The following is a 24,421-nucleotide window of genomic DNA, read 5'->3' as shown; positions in this document are numbered from 1 at the left end:
AATCAATATTCCACATGGTGAAATTCTAACACAAATTGCACCGCATCAATGTCTGAAATACTTATTTACTATCCGACACAACGATTAGCAAAAAATCGCACCTCATAAAAGCCTAATAGACTTAAATTACATGACAGAAAGCATATCGAAACAAAATTGCTTGTCGTGAAAGCCTAAAATATTTATTTTAAGCTGCAGAATTATATCAAGGCTTAAATTAAATTGCAAAGAATAGTCTAAACACATGATATGTTCCGAAGTGTCTCATCGCAAAATCACACTGATAGTAAAGCATAAAATTCTTAAATTAAGAATATAAACACAAAACTGCACTGTCCTCCTAAATGGATTGAAATCTTAAACAATCAGGAAGAGTAATCCATTATGGATAGCAATTCACAGTTAGTGTGAAATGTGTGAGGTAATATGCGAATAGAAAGAGAAATGCAAAACTAGTAGCGATACTTGGTGGAATAGTCCTTGGGGGCAATGACGAGACCGCGGCCCTTCCGGGCACCGCGATACACGGTTTCGATAATGTCGATGAACTCCTGCTTGTCCTTGAGAGCCCAGTTGATCTTGTTGTTGTTGCCGGTCCCAAGATCAATCATTATGTGCTTGTTGCGGAAGAAAAACATCACAGTGGAAGGGTCGTAAAGCTCATACATAGTATTGAAGTCGGGCACCTCCGTGATGTCCACCAGGTATATCACCGCAAAATTCTTGATGGACTCTGCCACGCTCGAAAGCACCTCGTCCATCTGCATGCAGGTGTCATCCCAGTCATGGCCGAACCTAATTACCACTAGCCGCTCCTCCTCCGCCAGTATCGCCTGGTCCACCGCCCATCCCGAGTGCAGGTGCGGCAACAAGTAAGACATTTCTGCCCTTGCTCTTCTCCTTTTTGCCAATTGCTTTGCGTGCTCTGTGACCGCCGCCTTGAGCACCAACTGTATTTATGATTCCAAGCGTTTACTCTTTCTTCGGAATCGCTCGGACTCTCTTTTCTCCTTCTCTTTCTCTTTTTATATGGGGATTTTTCTTTCACGAATCGTTTTAGCTATTCCATTAGGAGTGGTCTATTGATAGTGTCTTTTTTCTTCTAATTGTAATAGTAAAATTTGTATATGTTTTTTCAAATATTGGATAAACTTTTTAACATGATTAGTGATGTCACGCCTTTTGGTATCACATGAGATACTTTTGACCCATAACTATGAACCGGTGAGGTCACAAACGGTGACCTCATATCCTAATTAACAATGTTGAGGCTCAAACTTGCAAGCACATTAGATCAAGGAAGCAGAGCTATGAATTGGTAAGGTAAGGTCACAAACGGGAGACCTCATCCCCAATTAACAAGGTTGAGGCTCAAACTCTTGAGCATTTTAGATCAGCGAAGGCACAAGCTGATGATCACAATGGCCCAACGGAAGTTTGAACCTTGGTGATCACAACAACACAATCACCACTTGACCAACACACTATAGGAAGAACCCTAAAATTTGTATATGTTAATTTATATTTAATTTTAGATTTATTTTTGTTAATATAATTATATATTATATAAAGAAGAATTCATATTATATTTTTTGTCTATTTTCATTTACATGTATTCTTATGCGCTTTAGTTTTTTTACACATATCTATATTTATTATTTTGTGTTCATCATTTATTATATGTTCATTGTATTTAGATTTATACACACATTCCCCATCTTGAGTCCACTCTTATGTATCTCAAGTCGATTTCAAAAGCATGTAAACTTGATCTCACACACACATAATTGATCACTAAAATGTAAATGTTTTTTACTTCTACCTATTTCACTAATTGTTATAAGCCAAATTAATACGCATTTGTGCAATTCATTGTTATGTCTGGTATTTTAAGGCATTAAACACGTACAATTAGTTAATCCTATGAACATTTAACTTTGGAGCACTACAAGGAACCTAAATCTACATCAATTTCATATAAAACACATACATGCCTAAGAATGTTCTTTTTAATTCTCTCACAATCATAAATCCAATCTAATCAAGGGGCTCCACCAAAGAGAACATGACCCTTGTGATTTGGCAATCTCTCCATGGTATTTTTCAAACCACCAATCCTTACAAACTACTAGAAATCAAAGCTCTAGGTGACATAGTTTCCAACAATCCAAAATGAGTTAGTTCAATCCCATGAGCTATAGATCACTTTTGCATATCAAGATACTTCAATGGAGCAAAATTGATCTTACGCAAGAATCTAGTCTCTATAGAACTCTACATTTGTTATGAGCACTCCCTTAATCTTATTCTAACCTTTCAAAATGGAAAACAGTGAGAAAAGGAAAAGAAATCAATGAAATACCTAAAATTTAGCTAATTTTTCAAATGAGGAATTCTTTAAACACATTTCATAAATGCACAAAACTACTTACATGCATGATCCTTTCCTCCTTCCTAATTTAATGCTTCAAAACTCATCCATTTTCTCCCATAATTGTTTCCTAAGTCATCAAAACAAGATTTGCCCAAGAAGAGGGTCTTTGCACAACCAATTTCTTCCCCCAAAAAAATTATAAAATTAAAACATGCTTTTTGCCTATTTACTCTATTTCCATTTCTTAAATAAAATAATAAATTTTATTTTCTATTTAATTTTACTTCATTTAACCTTAATTTTAGCCAAACCCAAATAACATTTAAATATATAGTAGTTTAACATTCAACATTTCTTAAGACATTTTGTAGACTAAGCATTTTTTTGTGTATGATCAATGATGAGAATCTATGCATTATTTTTATTTTATTTTTGGCAAGGTGGCAATGCCATTTGATATATTTTATTAATAATATATAATTTTTACAATATATTTAAAAACTGATTCAAACTGAGCTCCCAGAGAAAAGAACCAGCAAGAAAAACTCCGGTCATTGCTCATCAACATGGCTATAGAAGAGAAGTAGTTAACAATCCTCTAGCCGGAGCTAGTTACAAAATAGAGATCAGCAAAGGAGCATGCAGGCTCATTTACAAATAGGAGCATGCAAGCTCATTTTACAAAATAGGAGCATGCAAGCTTATTTACAAAATAAGTTCCTGGGATATCTTGAAGGCCCTGCAAAAAGAACTCCTACAACCAAAATTGACATGCCCCTACACCAAAAAATGCCTGCAACCAAAATATATATATACTACAGAACGCAAAGAATTTACAAGAAACACAAGGGTCCAAAACATGACTGACACCAACGACATGAGATCTGCGGTCTGCCATTATAGACAAATGCCAAAGGAGAAGAGGTGAATGCGGAAATGCTAGAGAGAAATGAAGCCCAAAGTTTTTATGTCGTAAATGAAAAGAAAGAGGAGATATATCATAAAAAATCTGACAAACCAAAAGAAGCGGCATACAGAGATAATCATGAAAACAATGCCACGCCAAACTTTAAATGGCATATGAAGGACGCATTCCCAATGTGAAAATAAATATCTCTAGATTTCGCACCAGAAGAGAGTACCAAATACACGAACAACATCAATAACAACCAACTCATCATTAATGAATGCCAAGTGATGATCGAGTAAAGCAAAGTTCCTCAAATCAAAACCAAATGGAATTATGAAAAGAAATACCTCACCAAGAGAAGAGAATATCAACTCGTATAAATGAGCAATCATATAATAAGAAAGATTAAATACTTGACTCTCTACAGGCTATACTTAATAGGTTTGGGAAGCTCATCAAATCACACCCCAATCGAGAGGAATCAATAACAGTTTTGTCACAACCCATATTAGCGAGGCAATCAACCAATGCATTACCTTCACGATAAACATGTGAGATGATGAGGTGCTCAAATGTATCAAGAAGAGTCCATATTTGTTCAAGAATATACCGGAAATGCCAATTATCAGCTTTTCTTGCCTTGCAAGCATTAATGATAATAGTTGAATCACCTTCAATATGAAGGTATTTGAAATTCGAATCCTTAGCCATAACAAGACCTTCTAAAAGAGCACAAGCCTCGGCCATATTATTTGTGCCAGAAGAAATTGGCATAGCTTTTAATGCTAATAAAAAACCCAAATGATCACGAAAAACTATCCCTATTCCTGAATCACCAGGATTTCCACAGGAGGAAACATCAAAATTCAATTTACAAAAAGGGGCATTAGGAGGATGCCATTTTATGGAATTTCTGTCTACAGGTGTTTTCCGAATCCTTGGAAAGGCGGGTGATACAGGAATAATGATACTTTTCCAAGAAGAGATCATAAAATTGTCCCAGGAAGAGAACTCTGAATTCATATTAAAATATTTATGAACATGAGCATTAACTTGCTCAATAATACTTCTTTCCAAAATCCCAAGAACAACCAATAAATCTGATGAGTCACATCTAAAAATGCGCTTGTTTCTTTCCCACCAAATGGCCCATATGACTGAAGAGGGAATTATAAACTACAAACAAGAAAATAGATAAGATGAATACAAAACTGGCCAAGACTGAAACATGTCCCATAAAGATAAAGGTAAAGGGAATGAAAGAGATAACTTTTGGAGGACAAAATGCCAACAACTACTCACAAACTCACAATGAAGAAAAAGATGATTGACATCTTCAAGAGCTTTACCACATAAGACACAAGAAAAGGAGGCTGCAATATTAAATTTGACTAAACAGTCACTAGTCAAAATTCTATTTTGCAGCGCAAGCTAGGAAAAAACACCAGCTTTAAGTAATACTGAATTATTCCAATAGAACAAAAAGGCATGATGAGGAGCATTTTGATTGGCCATTTGTTGAACAACAAAATATCCTTCTTTTACAAAGTAGTTTCCCAATTTAGAAGGGCACTAGATAAGTTGATCTTTGATGTTAGAAAGGAAAGCCACTTGGTCTTGCAAAACAACTTTAAAATTTTAACTTTACTGCAAGGACAGTGGAAGAGTAGAGGGATCCTTCCATGAGACCTTGTGAGAAAACAGATCAACACTATCTACATAATCAACCAATCTAACTCCCAATGATTGAGAAAGAACAACTGAAACAGAAGCAAGAGAATCATGTTGTGAAAGGGGGGGAAAGCCATTCTAGGAGCCTTTCCAAAAAAGAATATCCTCCCCCGAATTGACCTATCAGGAGAGAAAATTAGAGACCACTTCCCTACATGAGATCATAAAGTTCCAAATAGCAGACCTCTGTGGAGGATTAGAAATTGTGAAGATCCTAGCAGGATTCTGGGAATCCAAATACTTAGCCTGCATAATTTGGCACCACAAAGATTGGGGCTTAGTATACATAGACCAAACTAGTTTGCCCCCAAAAGCCCTATTTCTTTTAGATAAGTCCCAAATCCCAACACCACCAACTTGCTTGGAAAGAGACATCTTGGTCAAAGAAATCAGTGGAATCTTTTTATCTTCTGTCATGTTATTTTTCCAAAGAAAAGATCGAATAATCTTTTCAATTTGGGAGATGACTGATCTGGGAGCTTGAAGAACTGGGATATAGTAATTAGGAATGGCAGATAGGACCATTTTAATGAGAAGTATCCTACCTGAAAGAGACAACCACCTAGCCTTCCAAGCAGAAATACGAGATTTAAGTCTCTCAACAACCGAATTCCAAAAAGAAGACTTAACAAATCCCATAAAGAAAGGAATCCCCAAATAGGTAGAAGGAAGAGAGTCTACTGGGAAACCTAAGATATTCACAAGTCTATCAACCACCAACTGAGGAGTATTAAAAATGAAGATCTTGGATTTATGGGGGCTAATATGTTGGTCAGATCCAACAGTATAAGTATCCAGAATAAATTTAATATGAGTAGCCTCTTGAATAGAAGAGGACCCAAATAAAAGTGTATCATCGGCAAAAAGGTTATGAGTGACTGAAATATCAGAGTTAAGAATTAACACCCCTTGCCAAAAGCCCAGATCCCTTTGCTTAATAACCAATCGACTAAAAGCTTCTGCCATAATGATAAATAAGAAAGGAGATAAAGGATCTCCTTGTCTAACACCCTGGGTTGAAGAAAAGTATCCAAAGGGAGCTCCATTAATGATGACAGAAAATGAAGCAGTAGAAATACAACTCTTGATCCATTTACACCAGCTTTTAGAGAAACCAAATTTTCTCAAAACTTTGAGCAAAAAAGCCCAGCAAACTATATCATAAGCCTTCATCATATCAAGTTTAACCACAAAAGCTGGGATATTGGACGAATTTATGGAATGTAAAGTTTCATGAGCAACAATTGCTCCCTCATGCATTTCCCAACCTAGAACAAAACCTCCTTGTTGAGGAGAGATGATATGAGGAAGGAGAATTTTAAGTCTTAAATAAATAGCCTTGGTGAAGATTTTGTAAATAGAGTTGCACAAAGAAATGGGTCTAAATTCAACAAAAGTTTGGGGATTCTTAGATTTTGGGATAAGGGCAATATAAGTGATGTTAAAAATTTTAAGGATATACCCACCCCTTCTAGACTCTTCCAAAGCCATTAATAAGTCAAAACCAATAAAATCCCAACATTTCTGAAAGAACAAGATAGTAAACCCATCAGTTTCCGGAGCTTTGTCAGGGGCCATGGAAAATAACAGAATGAAACTCATCTAAAGAAAAAGGCCTCATAAGCAAGTCATTATCCTCATGAGAAACAAGGGAGGGGATAGATTCTAAAAGGGGATAGATTCTAAAAGCAAGTCCACATGATGATCCATAGAGGAAGAAGAAAAAGAAGGAGATAACAATTCCTTAAAAAAAGACACCCCCTCTTCTCTAATCTGCTGATCTGAATCAAGGACATAACCAGACTTAGAATCCTTAATACTAAAAATTGTAGAAGCAGCTTGTTTAAGCTTGGCTGCAGCTTGAAAGAAGGCAGTAATCATGTCACCTTCTTTAAGCCAAACCTCACGAGACTTTTGCTGCCAATATATTTCAACCCGGGAGCAAAGGATCTCCCAGTAAGCTTGCAATTTCTTTTGAGCATCATTAGTGGAGGAATTAGTGCCATGTCTAATAATCTCCTCATTAACAACCTTCAAATCATTGGCAATTGCCTCTTTTTCATGAAAAATATTCTTAAAGACCAATTTATTCCAAGCCATAATTTGAGATTTCACAAATTTCAGTTTGGAATAAAATTGAAACATCTTAGTACCTTTGCAAAACGAAGCACTTATCCACCATTGCTTTAATAAAGAAAGAAAATGAGGATGAGTGAACCACATTTTCTCAAACTTAAAAGAAGGTCTAACAGAGGGAACATGATCCAATTTATCAAAATTGAGCAAAATTGGGAAATGGTCAGAATTTGAGGAGGTAAGAATCTCAGAAGAAAAGGAAAAGTTGCTCAAACGTAGGTTTAGGGAAATAAGAAATCTGTCAAGGCAAGAGGCAATCTGGCATTTAGATCTCCTATTAGTCCAAGTGAAAGAACCATTAGAAGGGAAAATATCGAATAACGCATTGTCTTGTAGAAAGGAAGAAAAGTCATCAATAACCTTCTGAGTTGTAGGATTACCCCCTCTTTTTTCATCCGAGGAAAGGAGAGCATTAAAATCACCCCCAAGCACAATAAAAAAATCATCATATCGTAAAAAAAATTCAGAGAAAGAATCCCATAAGTTGGTTTTATTTGAAGGAGAAGTCGGACCATAAATATTAAACAGAACAAAAGAGACTTCAAACCAGTCAACCTTTAACAATTGCCAATGAGAAGCAAAAGATAACATCTCAACTTTGACTGATTTAGGATTCCATAAAGTTATAAGACCACCAAAAGCACCCAAAGAAGGAACATGAATAGCTTTCCAAAGGGACCATTTGGAAATTATGTTATCAAAAGAATCCTGAGAAATTTTGGACTCTTGCAATAAGATGATATCCACTTTTGAAGAATCAAGAAATTTCTTGATCCATCCCCTTTTGTCAAGGGCATTTAAGCCTCTGACATTCCAAGATAAAATCTTCATTTATCACAAGGAGAGAAACATGCCCTCCTTGTTTTGACTTGGGAAGAAAATTTCTCTACAGTAGTGGATTGAATACCAGCCACAATCTCCTCCTTGATTTTAGCCAATTTTGGTTTCCGACCCCTCTTCTTAGGAGTTTTAACAATAGGGGGGAAACAGAAGGAGATTGCTCCAAGGCTAACTTCTAAGAGAAATCAAATCCATACACATTAGAAACAGTTGAAGAAGGACTATCAATAAGATCTGCATCCACACCTTCAACTGAATTTGGTTGAGAAGAGGAAACATGACAACCATCATGGACAGGCCCCGAAGAGGCAGATGCAGAAGAAAAAGAAAATTCGGGAAATTCCTTTGCAACAATCTCATCAAATAGATCAGAAGAAACTGAAAATAAAATATCTGAAGCAATAAGCTGAATCTTCTTTTCAGAAGCAGAAAGAGAAGAAGGAGACCTTGGAATGGGCAAAAAAGAATCACTATCAAAAATCAAACTATGAACAATTTTGGTATCATCTGCCAGACCCACAAAAGAAGAACGAGGAGAAGAATTAACAAAGCAATGATTTGTGCAACCATTCGAAGGAAACAACAATTTTGGAAATGGAAACGGAACCAAAGGACAAGAAATTTGAAAAAAACTCGCAGAGGAGAACAAAAATGGTTCAAAACGAAATTCAGAAGACCAATAATCCTTGAAAGGACTAGGAAGAAACTTAACCAAGTTTGAAGAAATGGAACAAAACCGATGAATGGCAGACAAAACAAAGAAGAACACGGTCAAAGAGCAGAGTAAAGTAAAATCCATCAGAGGCACATCACATACTGTATATCCAAAAAAAGGAACGAGAGATGTAACAGAAAGAGGTAAAGGAGCAGAATCCTTAACATTATGATCCTTCAAAGACTGACGATCCTTACTTTTAAAAAAGGAACAATGGCGAAAATCAAATGAAAAATCTGAACAAACTTGAAAAGGTGCATCAGAATCACCACAACATTGAGAGGTGAAATGGCCAAGTAATGGAGCACAAGAATTAATAGTGATTGAATCTTGAATTACCACAGGCTGAATCCACGCACCATATTTGGAGCAAATATTAATCTCAGAGGGAATGGGTTTAGACAGATTTAATAACAAACAAACCCTAACCGGAAGATGAGGTCATTCGAAAGGAACTAAATCATGCTTAATAAAGATGCCCAATTTGTTTGCCAGGATTTCAACTATATACACATCACGATACTCCAAAGGAAGACCCAGGAAAGTTACCCAAAAGGGCATAAACTGTGGCTTTGCTGATTGAACATCAAAATGAGGAGACCAAGCATAGGTAAATATTCCTATCCCAAAACAAAACCACCCTTTAAATCTATGCACACAATCCCTATACTTTTCAGAATCGAAAATCACAGTGAAATATAGAGAATCTTTATCAAATAGAAATAAATCCTTCATACCATCCCAGTTAGACTTTGCCCATGTTAACAATTTACCAAAAGAAACTGGAGAAAGAAGCTTACCAATGAGGGCAGTAGAACGCAATAACTTCACAGAGTCCTGAATCATGTAATCGAGGAATATAACCTTATACTGCACAGAAGAATGTGAATTACTCCTTATCGAATTGGAAAATGCAGAGGGAGAGTTATGGGGAAGTGGATTTGGATGGAAGGGAGCTCGTTTAGAAACATGAATGTCATTCGGGGAAGAAAGGAAGTGAGGGTTAGAAACCAAAGTGTTATTTGGCCAGGTGACATAAGAGGGGAGGGAAGGATTACAATCCTGGGAGGAAGATCCAGAAGAAGCTAATGGGGAAAAACCATCAGAATGCGGGGAGCCATCACAAATGTTGAATGGCAGTTGAGGCGAAACATATCTATGCTTCCTAGGTTTTTTAGAACCAAAAAAGGAATGAAAAATCTTAAAAGGAGTCTTTGGGTGATCAACAGGAGAAGGACCCAGAATGCCCTGAAATATTAATGCCTTGGGAACAAAAGATTTATAATAAGAACGTGAAGGTTTTGGAACAGAATTACCTGTAAATTTGTGAAAATATGACGAAGCTGGCAGGAATTTGTCATAAGCCAAGTCACGCCAGTGATCATCCTTGACAACCCATTGAGGAGAATGATTAGAAGTTTGTAATTGAGCCAAATCATGGTCATCAAATGGCTCATCTGCCCATCGCATATGCCTATCCGCCATTCCTAGGGGTTTCTTTGAATATCCCTGGAAGCCATCACCGTCTGCCATCCTCTTGAAACAATAACATCAGATTAGGAATGATAAATGCCAATCTGAGTTCGTGCAATGCAAGGATTACAAATTATGCCAAGAAGGGTTGGATTGAAGATGCCCGCAAATTGTTTGACCAAATGCCTGAATGAGATGTGATCACATGGAGTGCAATGGTTTCCAGGTATTCACAGAATGGAAGGGTGGATGATGTGCGCAATCTGTTTGACAAAATGCCTTAATGGAATGTAATCTCCTGGACTACAATGTTATCTGGCTATGTACAGAATGGGAGGATCGAAGAAGCTTGCATTATGTTTAGCCAAATGCCTGAGAAGAATGTGGTTTCATGGACCATGATGCTTGTAGGTTATATTCAGGAGGGAAAATTGGAGTTTGCACATGACCTGTTTAATCGAATGCCAAATTAATATTACTTGGTAGGAATTTCTCCTAATCCTCATCTGGACAGATATGTATCTTGAAAGCTAAAGCTCATTTCTTTGAGCCCTTAATCTTACATAAAACCTGCAGATGTATTCACCATATCAATGAGTATACAGAGCAAACAGTGGCAACATAAGGGTTCCATGATCAAACCCTAGCACTCCCATGGCAGCGCCCTCCAACCAATCCGAGCTTTTCTATAGCCCTCTAAGAATCTATGTATTATTATTTTCTGGTCATTCCTATTTAATTTATAATTAATCATTTCAACTTATCATTCAAAAAATAATAATAATCAATTGAGGTTGGTTTATGTTTGTTAATGTGCATTCATTTAATTTTCCTAGATTAACATTGATGATATTTATTTATTTTACTTTCTTTTGCTGAGCACATCTACTCTTACACCCCCTAGGATTTGACCTTAGTGCTATACCTTCACCTCTCTTACAGTTTTTAGATTTGACATCATTTTGATTTTATCATTACCTAGTCTTTGGATTTATTTCTATTCTTTTAATATGATTATCTTACTTTGATTAGGGTTTAGATATACATAGTAATATACATATTCGATCTCACTGTCCTACCTTTGGATAACCCATTATTATGGCTCTTTCTAGGTCACTTTCATTGTTTGATATGTATGCATACATTTCTAATTTTAATATGTTCTTATCTTTTGTAACTCCCTTCAATCCTTGATATTCTCGTGACATAAACTATGTTATGATTGAGGATGTATTCTTCTTAGGGGTATTATGTCATTGTTTAAGGTGAAAATGGAATCAGTTAGTATTAGGACCTAACTCCACTTTCATTCAAACATTGGAATAGGAAGCACTTAGAGGAGTGATCCTCTTTGACTAACTCTTGTGAAAGATAGTCAAGGGATACTTCTAGATTTTCTATTCCTTCACTTCTATGAAAGAGAATATATAAGATATAAGAGAATGTAAAACTCTGATGAGAATGCAAGCGAATATAACAACAAGAACAATAAACTGATTGACAACATAACTAAGACAGTAAGTACAAATCTAAGAATGGAATTTTGTTGTGCACCTGTGATAAAAAATTGAGCTTGAATTGATAAGACCAGGGCATTGTATGCCCTGGTCTAAGAAATTGTGATGAGCTGGAAACTAGATGTCCAATCTCGGAGGCTCATCTTGGGAATCTAGTGCGGAACAAGGACTAGGGCATGGGGTGCCCTGGTTTTGGAGGACTAGGGTATGGGGCACCTTGGTCCTTGGAAACCAAACCCAAAATCTAATAAAAGGTCTATACATGTTTGTTGAGATCTTCTAAAAATTGTCTGCTTTGACGGAAATTTGTAATTGTACCTACAATCTGAAAAAATGGTGGTCTTGTGGCCATATAGGGGTTTGCCATAGTCAACCCTCTTATTTTGGTGATTTTTCCACCACCACAAATAGTTGATATTGTAGCTAAAAATATGCATGTTCTCTTGAATCTTATGTGTTTGTAAGATTGCTATGAGCTAAATGCAAAGTAGAGTTCTACCCTATGTTTTTTAGCAAACCCTAAATGCTTGTAATGACAATGTTTTAAATCACGATTGTAAATACAAATATAAATCAATAATACAAATCTGAAAACTAATGTGATGTGGATCTGAAGCTCAATATAGAGATATGAAAACAACATGTAATCATACCAAATCCTAAGGAAGAGGTACAAGACAATCAGTAGTCAATGATTCCCTTATTATTCTCCAATATCTCCTAAAGCTTCCATGGTTGTTGAAGACTTGATTAATGGATGAATTTGCATATCTAAGACTTCACAAGAATCTCCTACCAAATTGTTAGATTATGGATCCTCAAACGAGGGAAAGAATTGCTATATATATGAAACCCTAAATTTAAATTTGATAAAAGGTCGACTTAGAATTTATGAAATTTGACACCAAACATGATTTGAATAGGATAAGACCACCTTAATATTCTCATGAAATTTGGGGGGAAAAGTTCAGGATCAAGTGGTATACTACCTAGTCATATCAATTTTTATTTTATTTTCTAGGGATGTGAGATAGCATGATTTTAATGCTAAATCTAGCTTGATGGATCAAACCAATATGTGTAGATGTGTGAAATATAGCTTGAAGATTAAAATTAGGGTAAGATTAGGATTAAATAAAAAGGGTTGCACTTAGGATCAAGGGCCCAATTTTATGATATGCAAATTGATGATAACGGACTTAGGTTTAATTAAATCAATAATTAAATGTCTAAAGAAGTTTTATAATGCAAAATGTAATGGGACACACTAAGATAGGTGCTAACCTAAGCATGGAATTGGACAACCTAATTAAGGGTGTACAATTTATGATGCTACATTTAGTCCCCACTTTAGTGGTCATGTGATACTACGTGCATATGCAAGCTAAAGTACAAAAAGGTAAACATTCATGGGAAAAATGATATGTCCATAAGATGTCGAGTGAAGCCCCCAGCAGTATATGAAGCACAATGTTAGAAACCACATTCTACAAAACCACATTGTTAGTTGAAGTCACAAAATCCCCTAAAATGCTTACTAAGAGTGATGAAATTCAAGGGTAGCTATATGCCCCCTCGTTTTGGCTTGCTAATTAGTATTGTGAAATAGGGTATCATGTTTACCACTTCGAAATTGTGAAAGAAATTTGATGACAAATGCTTGCAACAAGGTTCGATACAAGTTCAAAACTAATGGAGAATCATTTGGTAAGAAAGAGAACTGAAACACTATTCCAACGTAACCGAAAGGGGCAAGAATAGAAGCTCTCTAGCAAAAATTGAGTCAAATGCAGAACTAGGGTTTTGAAAAGAGTTTAACTTTAAATGGTGATAAGAACACTATTCATTTATCTTATTCACCTTTTCGGCTCATAGTGTAGAAGAGGAGCCCACAGAGTAAGAAATGTTGTGTCGATGACCTAAAGTGCCTGTCGGGATCGAGAAACTAAGGCAATCAATCCAAAAGGACATCCCACTGGACGAGGTAGGACGACCAACCTGTACTCTATTGATTTGTTGTCTTTTGATTGGTTAGATTAGTTGTCCAAAGCCCTAATTTTGACATGGGCCACCTGGAATTGGTGCCATGGTCCTAGACTTGGGTGCCATGGTCCTATAGAAGGGGCACCAAGTGGCACTCATGGGGATAGGAAAATTTTTGATAATGATGATACTAATACATGACATTTGATTCTTCCAGGAGTTACCGTATTTATGAGAGCATACCTCAGATCACATATACAACCATCTTTGGAGTAAGATCCATCACCTTACATCGGATGAGCATAGGCTTTCGCTATGTAGTTGGCTTATGGTGGTTATGTTGCATATCAACAATCAAATTTCATGGCCCAATGTTGATGGCCTTAATGGAGAGATGGGATCCTGATACATATACTTTCTACCTTCCTATTAGAGAGATGGTAGTCATGCTAAAGGATGTATATATCACATCTTGCAATAACCAATGAGAGGGAGGACTGTGAGATATAAGTCTCATCGATCACAAGTAGATATGAGGAGAGATCAAATATACTATCAGGAGAGCGACACCTAGAGAGACGAGGGGTCAAATATTTATCCGATGGCTACTACAACTGACAGGTGATGTCCATTGGTGAGGAGATTGATGATTGTTATAGTGGCACTAGTCATATGTCCAAATGGTCAAGGCAGTCACATGCATGGAGGACTAGCCTACACTAGTACATTTGGGGCTCAATTCCAGCGATCGCTCGTCAGAATTTTGATTATTTTTCGATGGACTGCCGATAAATGCAGTCATCGAAAACTTGTAATTGGACATTCTGACGGTGCTCGCCAACGTCGAAATTCCGACAACACCCGAGACTCTTCTGACAATTGCCATGGTGGCTCAGCCAACGAGATAATGTCATCGGGCATACAACATCCTTGTCAGATGTTTTGTTAATTGACGTCAGAATTCCAGCGGCACCCGAGACTCTTCCGACGGTGGTCATGACCACTCATTCGGTAAGAGAATATCGTTAGGCATACAACATCCTAATCGGATGTTTCCTGGGTGGACGTCGGAATTCGGACTCCCATCTTACAACAGAATGTCGTCGGACATACAACATCCTCGTCAAATGTTTTATTAGCTGACATCAAAATTCTGATGGCACCCAGGACTCTTCTGACGACGGCCATGATCGCTCATCCGACGAGAGAATGATGGCGGCCATGACTATGTTTGGTTCCATTGCATTATCATGTTCACAGGGTGTGCATTTAATTTGCTGCTCAATTATTATATGACTTACTATTGTAGACACCTAAAATTGTCCAGTCTAATTAAATAAATATTTTATTTATTTAATTATTTTAGCCTAATTCTTCTATTAATTGAATAAATCTTTATTTATTTAATTAATTCATTTATTCTCTTCTAGCCTTATTTCTCATTTAAATTATCCTTTTCCTAAATTAAATAAATATTTTATTTATTTAATTGATCCCACTTCTTCTATTAATTAAATAAATCTTTATTTATTTAATTAATTCATTAACCTTTTCTACCCATGACACATGTCATTCATCTCTTAATTCCTACACTACCTACCCTCTCATTATTTTATTATTTCCTCTACCTACCCTCTAATCATAGCCAACCTCTTTTATACCTCTCAATCTTATCCCTCCATTTCATATAGTGTCTTCTATATAAGGAGATGCTTCTTTCATTATCAAACCCTAACTATTTGATCAATTGATGACACTACGCCTTTTGCACTTTCATATGCGATCCTACTTGCAACCATATTTCCGTTCTTTGTTGAGCTCTTGTGCACATATAAAATCTGAGAGCAAATATATCAAGCAAGATCATTGGAGATAGGAAGAATGGAGATCCAAACCCTATTGGACATGTGATAGTATAATCTTTGTGATTTCATTTGATTTGCATTGTCTTAGGTAATCTCCATATGTTATGGTGGATCTTTGTTGTTGTTAGGCTAGGGTTTTGTGGTTGAATTCATTTAGTCTTTCAACATTGTTCTTATCCATTTTCACCATAAACATTTTGGCACGCCCGACTATGCTTTCGAACTTGCATATGCAATCAAGCCTACTTGCAACCACATTTCCGTTCTTTGTTGAGCTCTTGTGCACATATAAAATATGAGAGCAAATATATCAAGAAATATCAATGGAGATAGGAAGAATGGAGATCCAAACCCTATTGGACATGTGATGGTTTGGAAGACCATCAGGACTCTCCAGTAAAAATTTCAGATTTTTTGGATCGATTTTGCATTTTATATGATTTTTTTATGATTTTTCATAAAAAATTCATTTTTGGAGCAAATTAGCAAAATTTTTGGATTTTCTTACAAATCTGGAAATCTCTTGAAATTTTACAGATGGTCATTTTTTATGATGAATCAGATATTTGAATTGGTCAACAAAACACATTGTTGAAGGCCCCTATTTCACAAAGTCTTTTGGATCTAAAATTTACCTAACTTGTGTGCTTGCAGGAAGGGGTGATCATTTGAAACAATCCAAACTACTAACAAATCTTTGTTGCAGGACCTTGACAAGGATTTTATTTTGATCTTTATTGTGTGCCTTGTTTTCATAGATTATCAAACACTTCAATTGGTGCACTAAATTTGAACTAGTGTCCTTTGTGTCTTGGGCAATAGACTCTTTTTGTTTAATCTTTAGAGGGCCTGTCTCCCCGTGTGGTCATTAGGACTACTAGTGAGGAGAGAATGACCCAAGTGGTAGTAAAAGAAAAGCCATCTTCTTCCAAACCACTATAAACAACTGTATTCATGGTGAAAACTATGGATAACGTGTGCTGATTAGTTCATACCGACACTATGTCTCCCCATAAACCCGTTTGATCAAATTTATTTGATCATTTGTAGGGCGTAACCCCTACCGGCTGAGAGCCTTCTGTATTTACAGAGCTGAAAGTGTCGCATGTATGGCCACACGAGCGGATGCCCTTACTAGCACATTTTTGTTTTAGAAGCCAAAATCCTTATAGTTGTTGGGGCAGGAGGTCGGACCTCTGGTAGCGGCCCACACACATACGGTTCTTAGTAGAGATACAAATTTTGCCACAGGGAGTTTTTGTGGGGACTGATGCTTGGCTGCCCCAAGAAGTGAGTGCCGAGGGTGGAGCCAGTGGGGTCAAGGACCTAAGTATCCACTCTGAATAGTGTAGCCTCGGGGGAAAACTCCATGTGGGATCAACAACTATTGTCCTGGCCAACCATAAGAATTGTGCTTGTCTTATTTTGAACAATCAAAAATTTAAGACCAAACACCAAAACATTGTGTCTTTTGTGTCTTCAAGTGTATGCAAAACAATTTTACATCAAACAACACACTTTTCTTTGAGTCATTTTGAGTCTAAACACTTGCAAACATTGAGTCCTCATCAACATTGTGTCCTCTTGTCACGAAAAACAATCAAACAAATTCAGATTTGGTCACAACAAAACAACTTCACAAATTGGAAAAATTTACAATCCAACAAACAAGAGCAATCAGTTTCAAAATACTTGAGCTTCCTAAGTTATCTCTTCAGGTTTTAATCTAGCATTCAACCTATCTTTGGGTCTCACAAAGTCCATCATTGCTTTACACCTTACATTACATTCACATTTGTCTAAACTTGAGTCAAAAGGTCACTTGCTTGTCCTCATCATACTTTGTCAACACATTACATACAAACAACATTTTGTTAAGTGGTCCCTCATCAAGGTCTATCACCTTTGGGTCTTATTTGGTCTTACTTAGAGTCAAGGTCAACTTACCTCATCAAGAGAAAGTATCATCTCTTTGGAAGTCACACCTACTCTACTACATACATACTTGGTCTTACACTTTGGACATTGCAAGTACACCTCATATTCATTTACATTCCATCCAAACTCTTGGTCTTCCATACTTTTTCCATATTTCACCTAGTTTCACACATCTTGGTCAATACCTAGTTCATGGTTGAAACCCGTTCCCAAAAATCTAGGAGAGAAATTAAAGAGGCTCAAGAGTCCGCAAACATGAGTTCCTATGAGTATGACAATGATATCTTTTTCAATTCTAATCATACTACATTACTTGACATGGATGCCTATAGAAACATTCCAAATGTTGAGCACATGGAGACTACAAACAACAATGATACATGTAGCGTCGTAAATTGTACGCACTTGCTAGGGTGGTACAATTTCACACCTAGTTTGGCACCCGCCTTGGCGCATTTTGTATTTTGCATTGCATTTCCCCTTTAGCACTTAATTAATCAAATTAATTAGGTCTAAGGTTCTATTTCATCATCTTTCACATCATAAAGTTGGGCCCTTTCGTTAAAGCGTGCCCTTTTCATTTTATTCCTCCAATACATCATTTAATCAAAAACCCTAATTAGGTCCTATTTTGAACTTGGGGGCTTGATTTCGGGGGTCAAAACATCTCGAAATCAGCTGTAACTTCGAGATTCTCTCTAAAATCATCATATCCGACGGCCCTGAAAATTTGGTGAAAAGTTGTCGGGACCATGGCGCCCGGAGTGCAACATGGTCCCAGACATTTTTCCCGAAATTTTAAGAGCGTGATCCAATCATAAAATAAAGCTTAACCCCAAGAAATTAGCGAGAGATTCAATCTCTAAGTCGGCCTAAAGTTGAAATTAAGACCTAGGGTTTCATACATAAGAGCTCTCTTTCTTCATTTGAAAGGATCAGAATTTTGGCTTTCGAGGACCTTCTATGTAGCGAAAGAGCAGATCTTTGAAGACTTCAATAACATTCAACATCCATCCATCAAGCATTCATCAATTTCATTCATTTAGGGCTTGGGAGACATTGAAGAACAATAGGAGATTACCGACTGAAGATTGGCTTGTACTCCTCCCTTGAGGGTTGGGTATGATTTCATGTTGTTTTCATGTCTTTGCACAAGCTTCAATATATCCTTTATTCATGCTTTAGATCACTTTGCATCTTGATTTAGAGCATTTACATTATCATTTACAAGCAATTAGGGTTTACTTTCTAGGTTGCTCTAGTTTGCTTTCTTGCATTTAAGGACCTTGCACACACACTAGGTCTGCACACACAATACATTTTACAATACTGTAGACGTATAAAAATGACCACATTCCTAAATGAATATTTTATGTTCATTTTTCTATTTAATTAAATCCAGTTTAATTAAATTATTCACATTCTTCTATTTAATTAAGTAAATCACTTGATTAAATTCACTATACCATTTAATGAATAAATCATTTTATTCAATTAAATCCCCCTAGCCACTTTTAATTAAATTCAAATTTAATTAAATAGTTATCCTAAATTGAATAAATCAAATTTATTTAATTGCAACCAAATTGAATGAAAATCAAATAATTCAATTTAATCCTATAATTCCCCATCCACTTGCAAAATCCCAAACCCCTTCCTAACCCCTTCTAGAATCTTCTAACCAATTCTAATTAACCTAAACCCCCTCTAAACTTTGTCACATCCCTAAGCAAAGGGAGGTCACTTCTCAAATGACCCAAAGTCTTGGATAACCATTGAAGGTTTTCGACCTTCAACCACCAAAAACCCCAAAGTCTTTGAAAACCATTGAAGGCTTCCAACCTTCAACCACTTAATCCCCAAAGTCTCCAATAACCATTAATGGTTATTTCAAACCCTCCCACATGGTTAAAACATTTGTTTTGACTCAACCTCTATCCAACCCAAGGGTCTCATCGGGTCATTAATGCTTTGACCATGATTATCTCTTAATCATTTGCAAAAAGGTTTATCTTTGGATTAGATCCTAATTCATTGGGTAAACCTAACTTAGACTTGACCCTTAGCCTTTAGATAACCATGAGGTCTCCTCAGGCCTTTAATGCCTCCAACCTCTTCTTTCAACCCAATCTGGTGTGGACATTTGTCACCATTTCATTGGTGCAAATTGTGCACATGGATCCCCAACTTTCAAACTTGGCCCTTGATTAAACCTTTCAATCCTGACCATCCATTGCCCTGTTTGTGCTATAAATAGAGCTCTCATTCCTCCATTCTAAACAATCATCTTTCAAATTTGAAGCATCACACTTATGCTCAAATTATTTCAAGCTTTCATATCATTTTATGCTCATCATTTAGCCTCTCTTTAGATCAGAATTAATCATGAATATGCATGTTTAGAATAAGTTCTTTATCATTTTAGTTCAATCATAGATTAAATATAGTATGCTAGGATAGTATTCATACTAACCCTGTCATCTTATCATTTAGTTTATTGCATTTTAGTATCACATATAGCTTAACATTCATCTCATATTAAGATCAGTTAAAAATCTCTCTCGTTCTCATATTTGTCATCCCTAAACCATTTTGCTCAGTGTTCTGAGAGCAAAACATTGGTTTGAGGGACATTGTGAGATAGAGAACCATGGGACCCTCTTTGGGAAGCTGAGTAACACTGCGTTACTCCATAGCTTGCATCAAGAAGTCCTGTGTGTGTGTGTGGATTAGTTTATAACATAATTTTTACATATTTAGTTTTACTTGCCCACTTTTCCCACATACATTTCTGGCGCCCACCGTGGGGCTCGATCCCCAATAACACATCGTTTTTTGAATTTGATGACTTTTGCAGGTACGCGGGAAACTAGAATTAGCGCATCGAAAAGATATTTTAGCGCATCCGCTTAACAGTTTAGCGCTTCTAGCCTACTGTTTAGCGCGTGTGCTTTCTGTCTTAGCGCGTGAACACTGTTCCTTAGCGCATGATACTATTTAACAAATTTTCCTATAGGTGTCGACGGCGGCGAAACACACATTAGCGCATAAACCTAACAGATTAGCGCATCCGCCTAACAGTTTAGCGCTTCTAGCCTACTGTTTAGCGCGTGGGCTCTTTGTCTTAGCGCGTAAACACTTTTACTTAGCGCATGATGATCTTTAACAAATTTTCCTGTAGGTATTGACGCGGACAAAACACTGTTTAGCGCATCCAGTAAACAGAGTAGCGCATCTAATCCACTGTTCAGCGCGTGGAGACCATCATCTAGCGCGTGCAGTTCAAACATTAGCGCGTGACCTCCGTTAAGTTTTTTCTGTAGGTATCAACGCGGGAGAAAAACAGAGTAGCGCATCTGATTAACAGTCTAGCGCATCCCGCTCACTGTTTAGCGCGTGGGGTCTATACTCTAGCACGTGGAGTCCTTTCTTTAGCGCGTAAATTTCACTAATATTTTTCTGTAGGTCTCGACATGGGAGAAAAACAGAATAGCGCATCCATAAAACAGCTTAGCGCATTGGAGGCACATAATAGCGCGTGGGTGCTTTTTCTTAGCGCATCCATGCAATAGTTTAGCGCATAGAGTTGGCAGAGCCAAAAAAATTTGACAGAGTCAAAAATTAGGCTTGTGGGAGACATAATATATATGGAATATAACATTTAAGTATAAGTGACATTTCCTCTTATCTTTTTTCTTTCTTATACTTTAAGTTATATTCCATATATACTTTCAGGATGTTTGAGAGGGGTTTCAGACCTCTAGGAGTTGTAATGCAAAATCTAGTTTTTGGAAGATCTTCCAAATTTCAGACTTAGTCAAATTTCAGGGCATTTCAGGATCAGGATTGTAAAATTTGTAACCAAGATCAGAATTTAGGCTTGTGTAAGCCCACACTAACACTTGATCACTGACTGTGTGCAGGTTCTAATATTTTTTGTGCAGGGGAAGGAGCAAGTTTAGAGGCTTTAAGTTTCTTTTTTTACTTTCTTTCAACAAAAGTTGGTTAAAAAGAACTCTCTCATTTTTTGCACAAATTAAAATAAACCTCATCATTTCATTTGAATGCATAAAATGAACTTCATGCCTTCCTTTTTGGTGTTTTAAAAGAAACTTCATCTTTTCTTTATTGCATGGTAAAAAGAACAACAAAACAAACCTTTCATTCCTGCAAGTTAGGAAAAACACTTCATTTTTGGAAGCTCTAAAAAGAACAAGACAAACAATCTTTACTTTGGCAAAACTTAAAACGAACCTCACCTTCCTTTGGTGTTTAAAAGGATTCATTTCATTTTGCAAAGTAAAAGAACCTCATCTTCATTTTGTGCAAGGCAAAGAGGGAAAGTTTTCCCCTATCGACTTTAATTTTGTTGACCAAACATCGCGATTTACTTTGTTGACTAGGCTTGTTTTACAAAAGTTTTGAAAATACACACTTTGCTATGAATGGTTAAAAAGAACATCATGCTTGTTGGAGCAACATCTCCAAATAGAAGTTAGCAAATCATTGTCTTGAAGGCTAAAAAGAACAAATTGATTGCTTTGTCTCGAAAGTGGAAGGTATATGCTCTCCCCATAACTGGGTGATCAAAAACCCAAACCACTCTTAAGTTTTCTGTACTTCAAGCATTTACATCCTTTAGTAGGTCTGCCTTCCCGAGGGGTTGAAAAACTCTTAAAGCCATTCTTTGGCCGGTGTGAAGGGAACGACCTAAGTGGGGAAAGACTTTAAAGCCAAGTGTTCCAACCCACTATAATCAAAAGTGGAGGGTGACGAAAGTCCCTTTCAACGGTTGCGCGCAGCGATTAGCCTTCCCCCAGTATCCTTGAGATACGTAAAGCCTTTGTTCTAAAGGTTGGGAAGCCTCCTGAGGGAGTTTATCACTGACGGCCGAACAGGAAGCCTGATTAAGAACCTTAGCATTAGAAACTTTGAGCTGAGTCAGTCGCCAAACATTGGCAACATCATAGTGCAAGGGTGGGGAAGAATCCGCCTCCAAGATTACTCACCATATATCTCCCAAGATAACTACTCAATTGTGAAACAATTCACTTTGAGTTAATTTCTGGCAAAAGGCAAAAAAATGGGCGCCCTCTAGGGGGTGACAAGGCTGTTTAAGCTGACGGAGTATCGAGACTAGTGGGCTATGATATTGACAATGACCTTTGAATAAAGAGTCTATCTGATGTGTCTTTTGTTGTAAATCAAACCAGTGATAACATCGAGGATTTGAACACATCCTCAAACGAATATACACTCAATGTTTAGCATTAGGATGATCATTGTCTTCATGTGTGCTATGTATTCTTGTCACAAATGCTAAAATATCTTGCAAAGTATCTAACAATCAAACTCAAAAGTCAGTTCAAACAAGGAAGAATCATAAAGTGGAGAAGATTTCCATATCCAACAAAACATCTTTTGAGATGGTTATCAACATTTCAACTATCTTTAGGAAAGACTTTCATCCAACAAGATTCGAGGAAAGCACAAACTCAAATGATCCTACTCCAAGTCAAGATCAAGATCAAGGAATCTCTTCATCCTCCAAATCTATCTTAGGTCCTTTCATTCCACAATTGAACTCTCCATCCCTTTCATCCATCTTGGGTCCTTACTTCCCTCCATCCACAAATCCATCACCTCAAATGATCCATCAGAAAGATCAATGAGGAGCACATCTTTGAAATTCTTTCAATCCTCTATCTAAACATCTTTCCAAAACTTCTTCTATCATTTCCTCTATCTATTTTGGGTCCTTCTGTCCCAAAATTCAATTTTCCTCCATCTCTTCATCACTTCTCGAGTACCAACACTCATCCTGAATATCCAACACCTCTTTTCTATCCTTCCATCCCTATCATTCAATCCTTTGCATACATCCTTCATCTGTGAGATAGGCATTTGTGTCATTTTGTCACATACTTTCCCATGCTCGAATCTCATGTTCAGTCCTTTTCCTAGATATCTATTCATGAAATGCTTCAGAATCCAAGGTTGTTCCTTTTTAACATTTTCTTTTGGTTGGGATACACACTCAATCCAGAAAAGAACCACTTATCGTATCTTGGTACCGACATCTTTTGATTACTATATCTCATACACTTAATTGATTGCTCTAAAAATCATTGTGGTCTCTTAAATTGAAGACATGGCTAGTGAAAAATCTAAAATCTTGCTTCAGCGCCACTATAATTATCAGACCCATGTAAGTTTCATCACTTACAAGCCAATGCAAAATAAAGAGAAAAAATAAAAAATAAAAAATAAAAATATCAAAAGCATGAGCAAGAAAATGAATATCAAGAAAAGCAAAATGCAATGAAATGCAATATCAAAATGATTGGCTATGGGAACATGCAAGTAACTCCATCGGGGCTATGGACGCCTGGCTGGCAATGGAGCAATATTTATGAGATTACAGCGATAACCTCATCGGGGCTATGGACGCTCGCTGGCAGCGAGGCTCTATCCAGGATGCTTTTGAAGTCAAGGTAACTCATGTAGCTAGCCATGTTGGATTCTGAAGATTAGAATGATCATATGAGCCAGAATGAACCCACTTGCACACACATGGGTAATCAAAGACTAAGTACCTTGATCTAGTTTGGGATTCTTCTTCCCTTTTGAGTCTGCTTCCTAGTTGCTAGAAATGTTCAGGTGAATTTTCCAGAGGTTCCAAGTGTGGGTTGGGTCTCTATCTTTGAAAAGTTCGCGAACACTTATTCAAATGGTGCTAAATACTATGACAATCTTACATATCACATTTTTGCAAATGGAAACCTCTATGCTTGGGGGCAAAGTTCATCTACTCTATTCTTCCTACCATATCTCCCAAATCCTCTAATCCATATCCCTTATCCAATTCTATCATCCAATTCTTTCTACAATCTTGCTTCACCTCATCCAAATCCTCTAATCCATATCCCTTATCCTATC

General features: G+C 36.8%; 1 protein-coding gene across 1 annotated transcript; it reads right to left on the bottom strand.

The window, feature by feature from the left end:
* Nucleotides 1-287: 287 nt before the first annotated feature.
* On the bottom strand, nt 288-1,024 carry LOC131071619 (thioredoxin-like protein YLS8). The gene has a single exon (XM_058007543.2). It carries the CDS (start codon nt 879-881, stop codon nt 453-455), a length of 429 nt encoding a protein of 142 aa, XP_057863526.1. The 5' UTR covers nt 882-1,024; the 3' UTR covers nt 288-452.
* Nucleotides 1,025-24,421: the final 23,397 nt, after the last annotated feature.

This window comes from Cryptomeria japonica, chromosome 11 (assembly GCF_030272615.1).
Source record: "Cryptomeria japonica chromosome 11, Sugi_1.0, whole genome shotgun sequence".
NCBI lineage: Eukaryota > Viridiplantae > Streptophyta > Pinopsida > Cupressales > Cupressaceae > Cryptomeria > Cryptomeria japonica.
The sequence above is the reverse complement of the archived record's forward strand: the minus strand, read 5'-3'. Positions and strand labels throughout refer to the sequence as shown.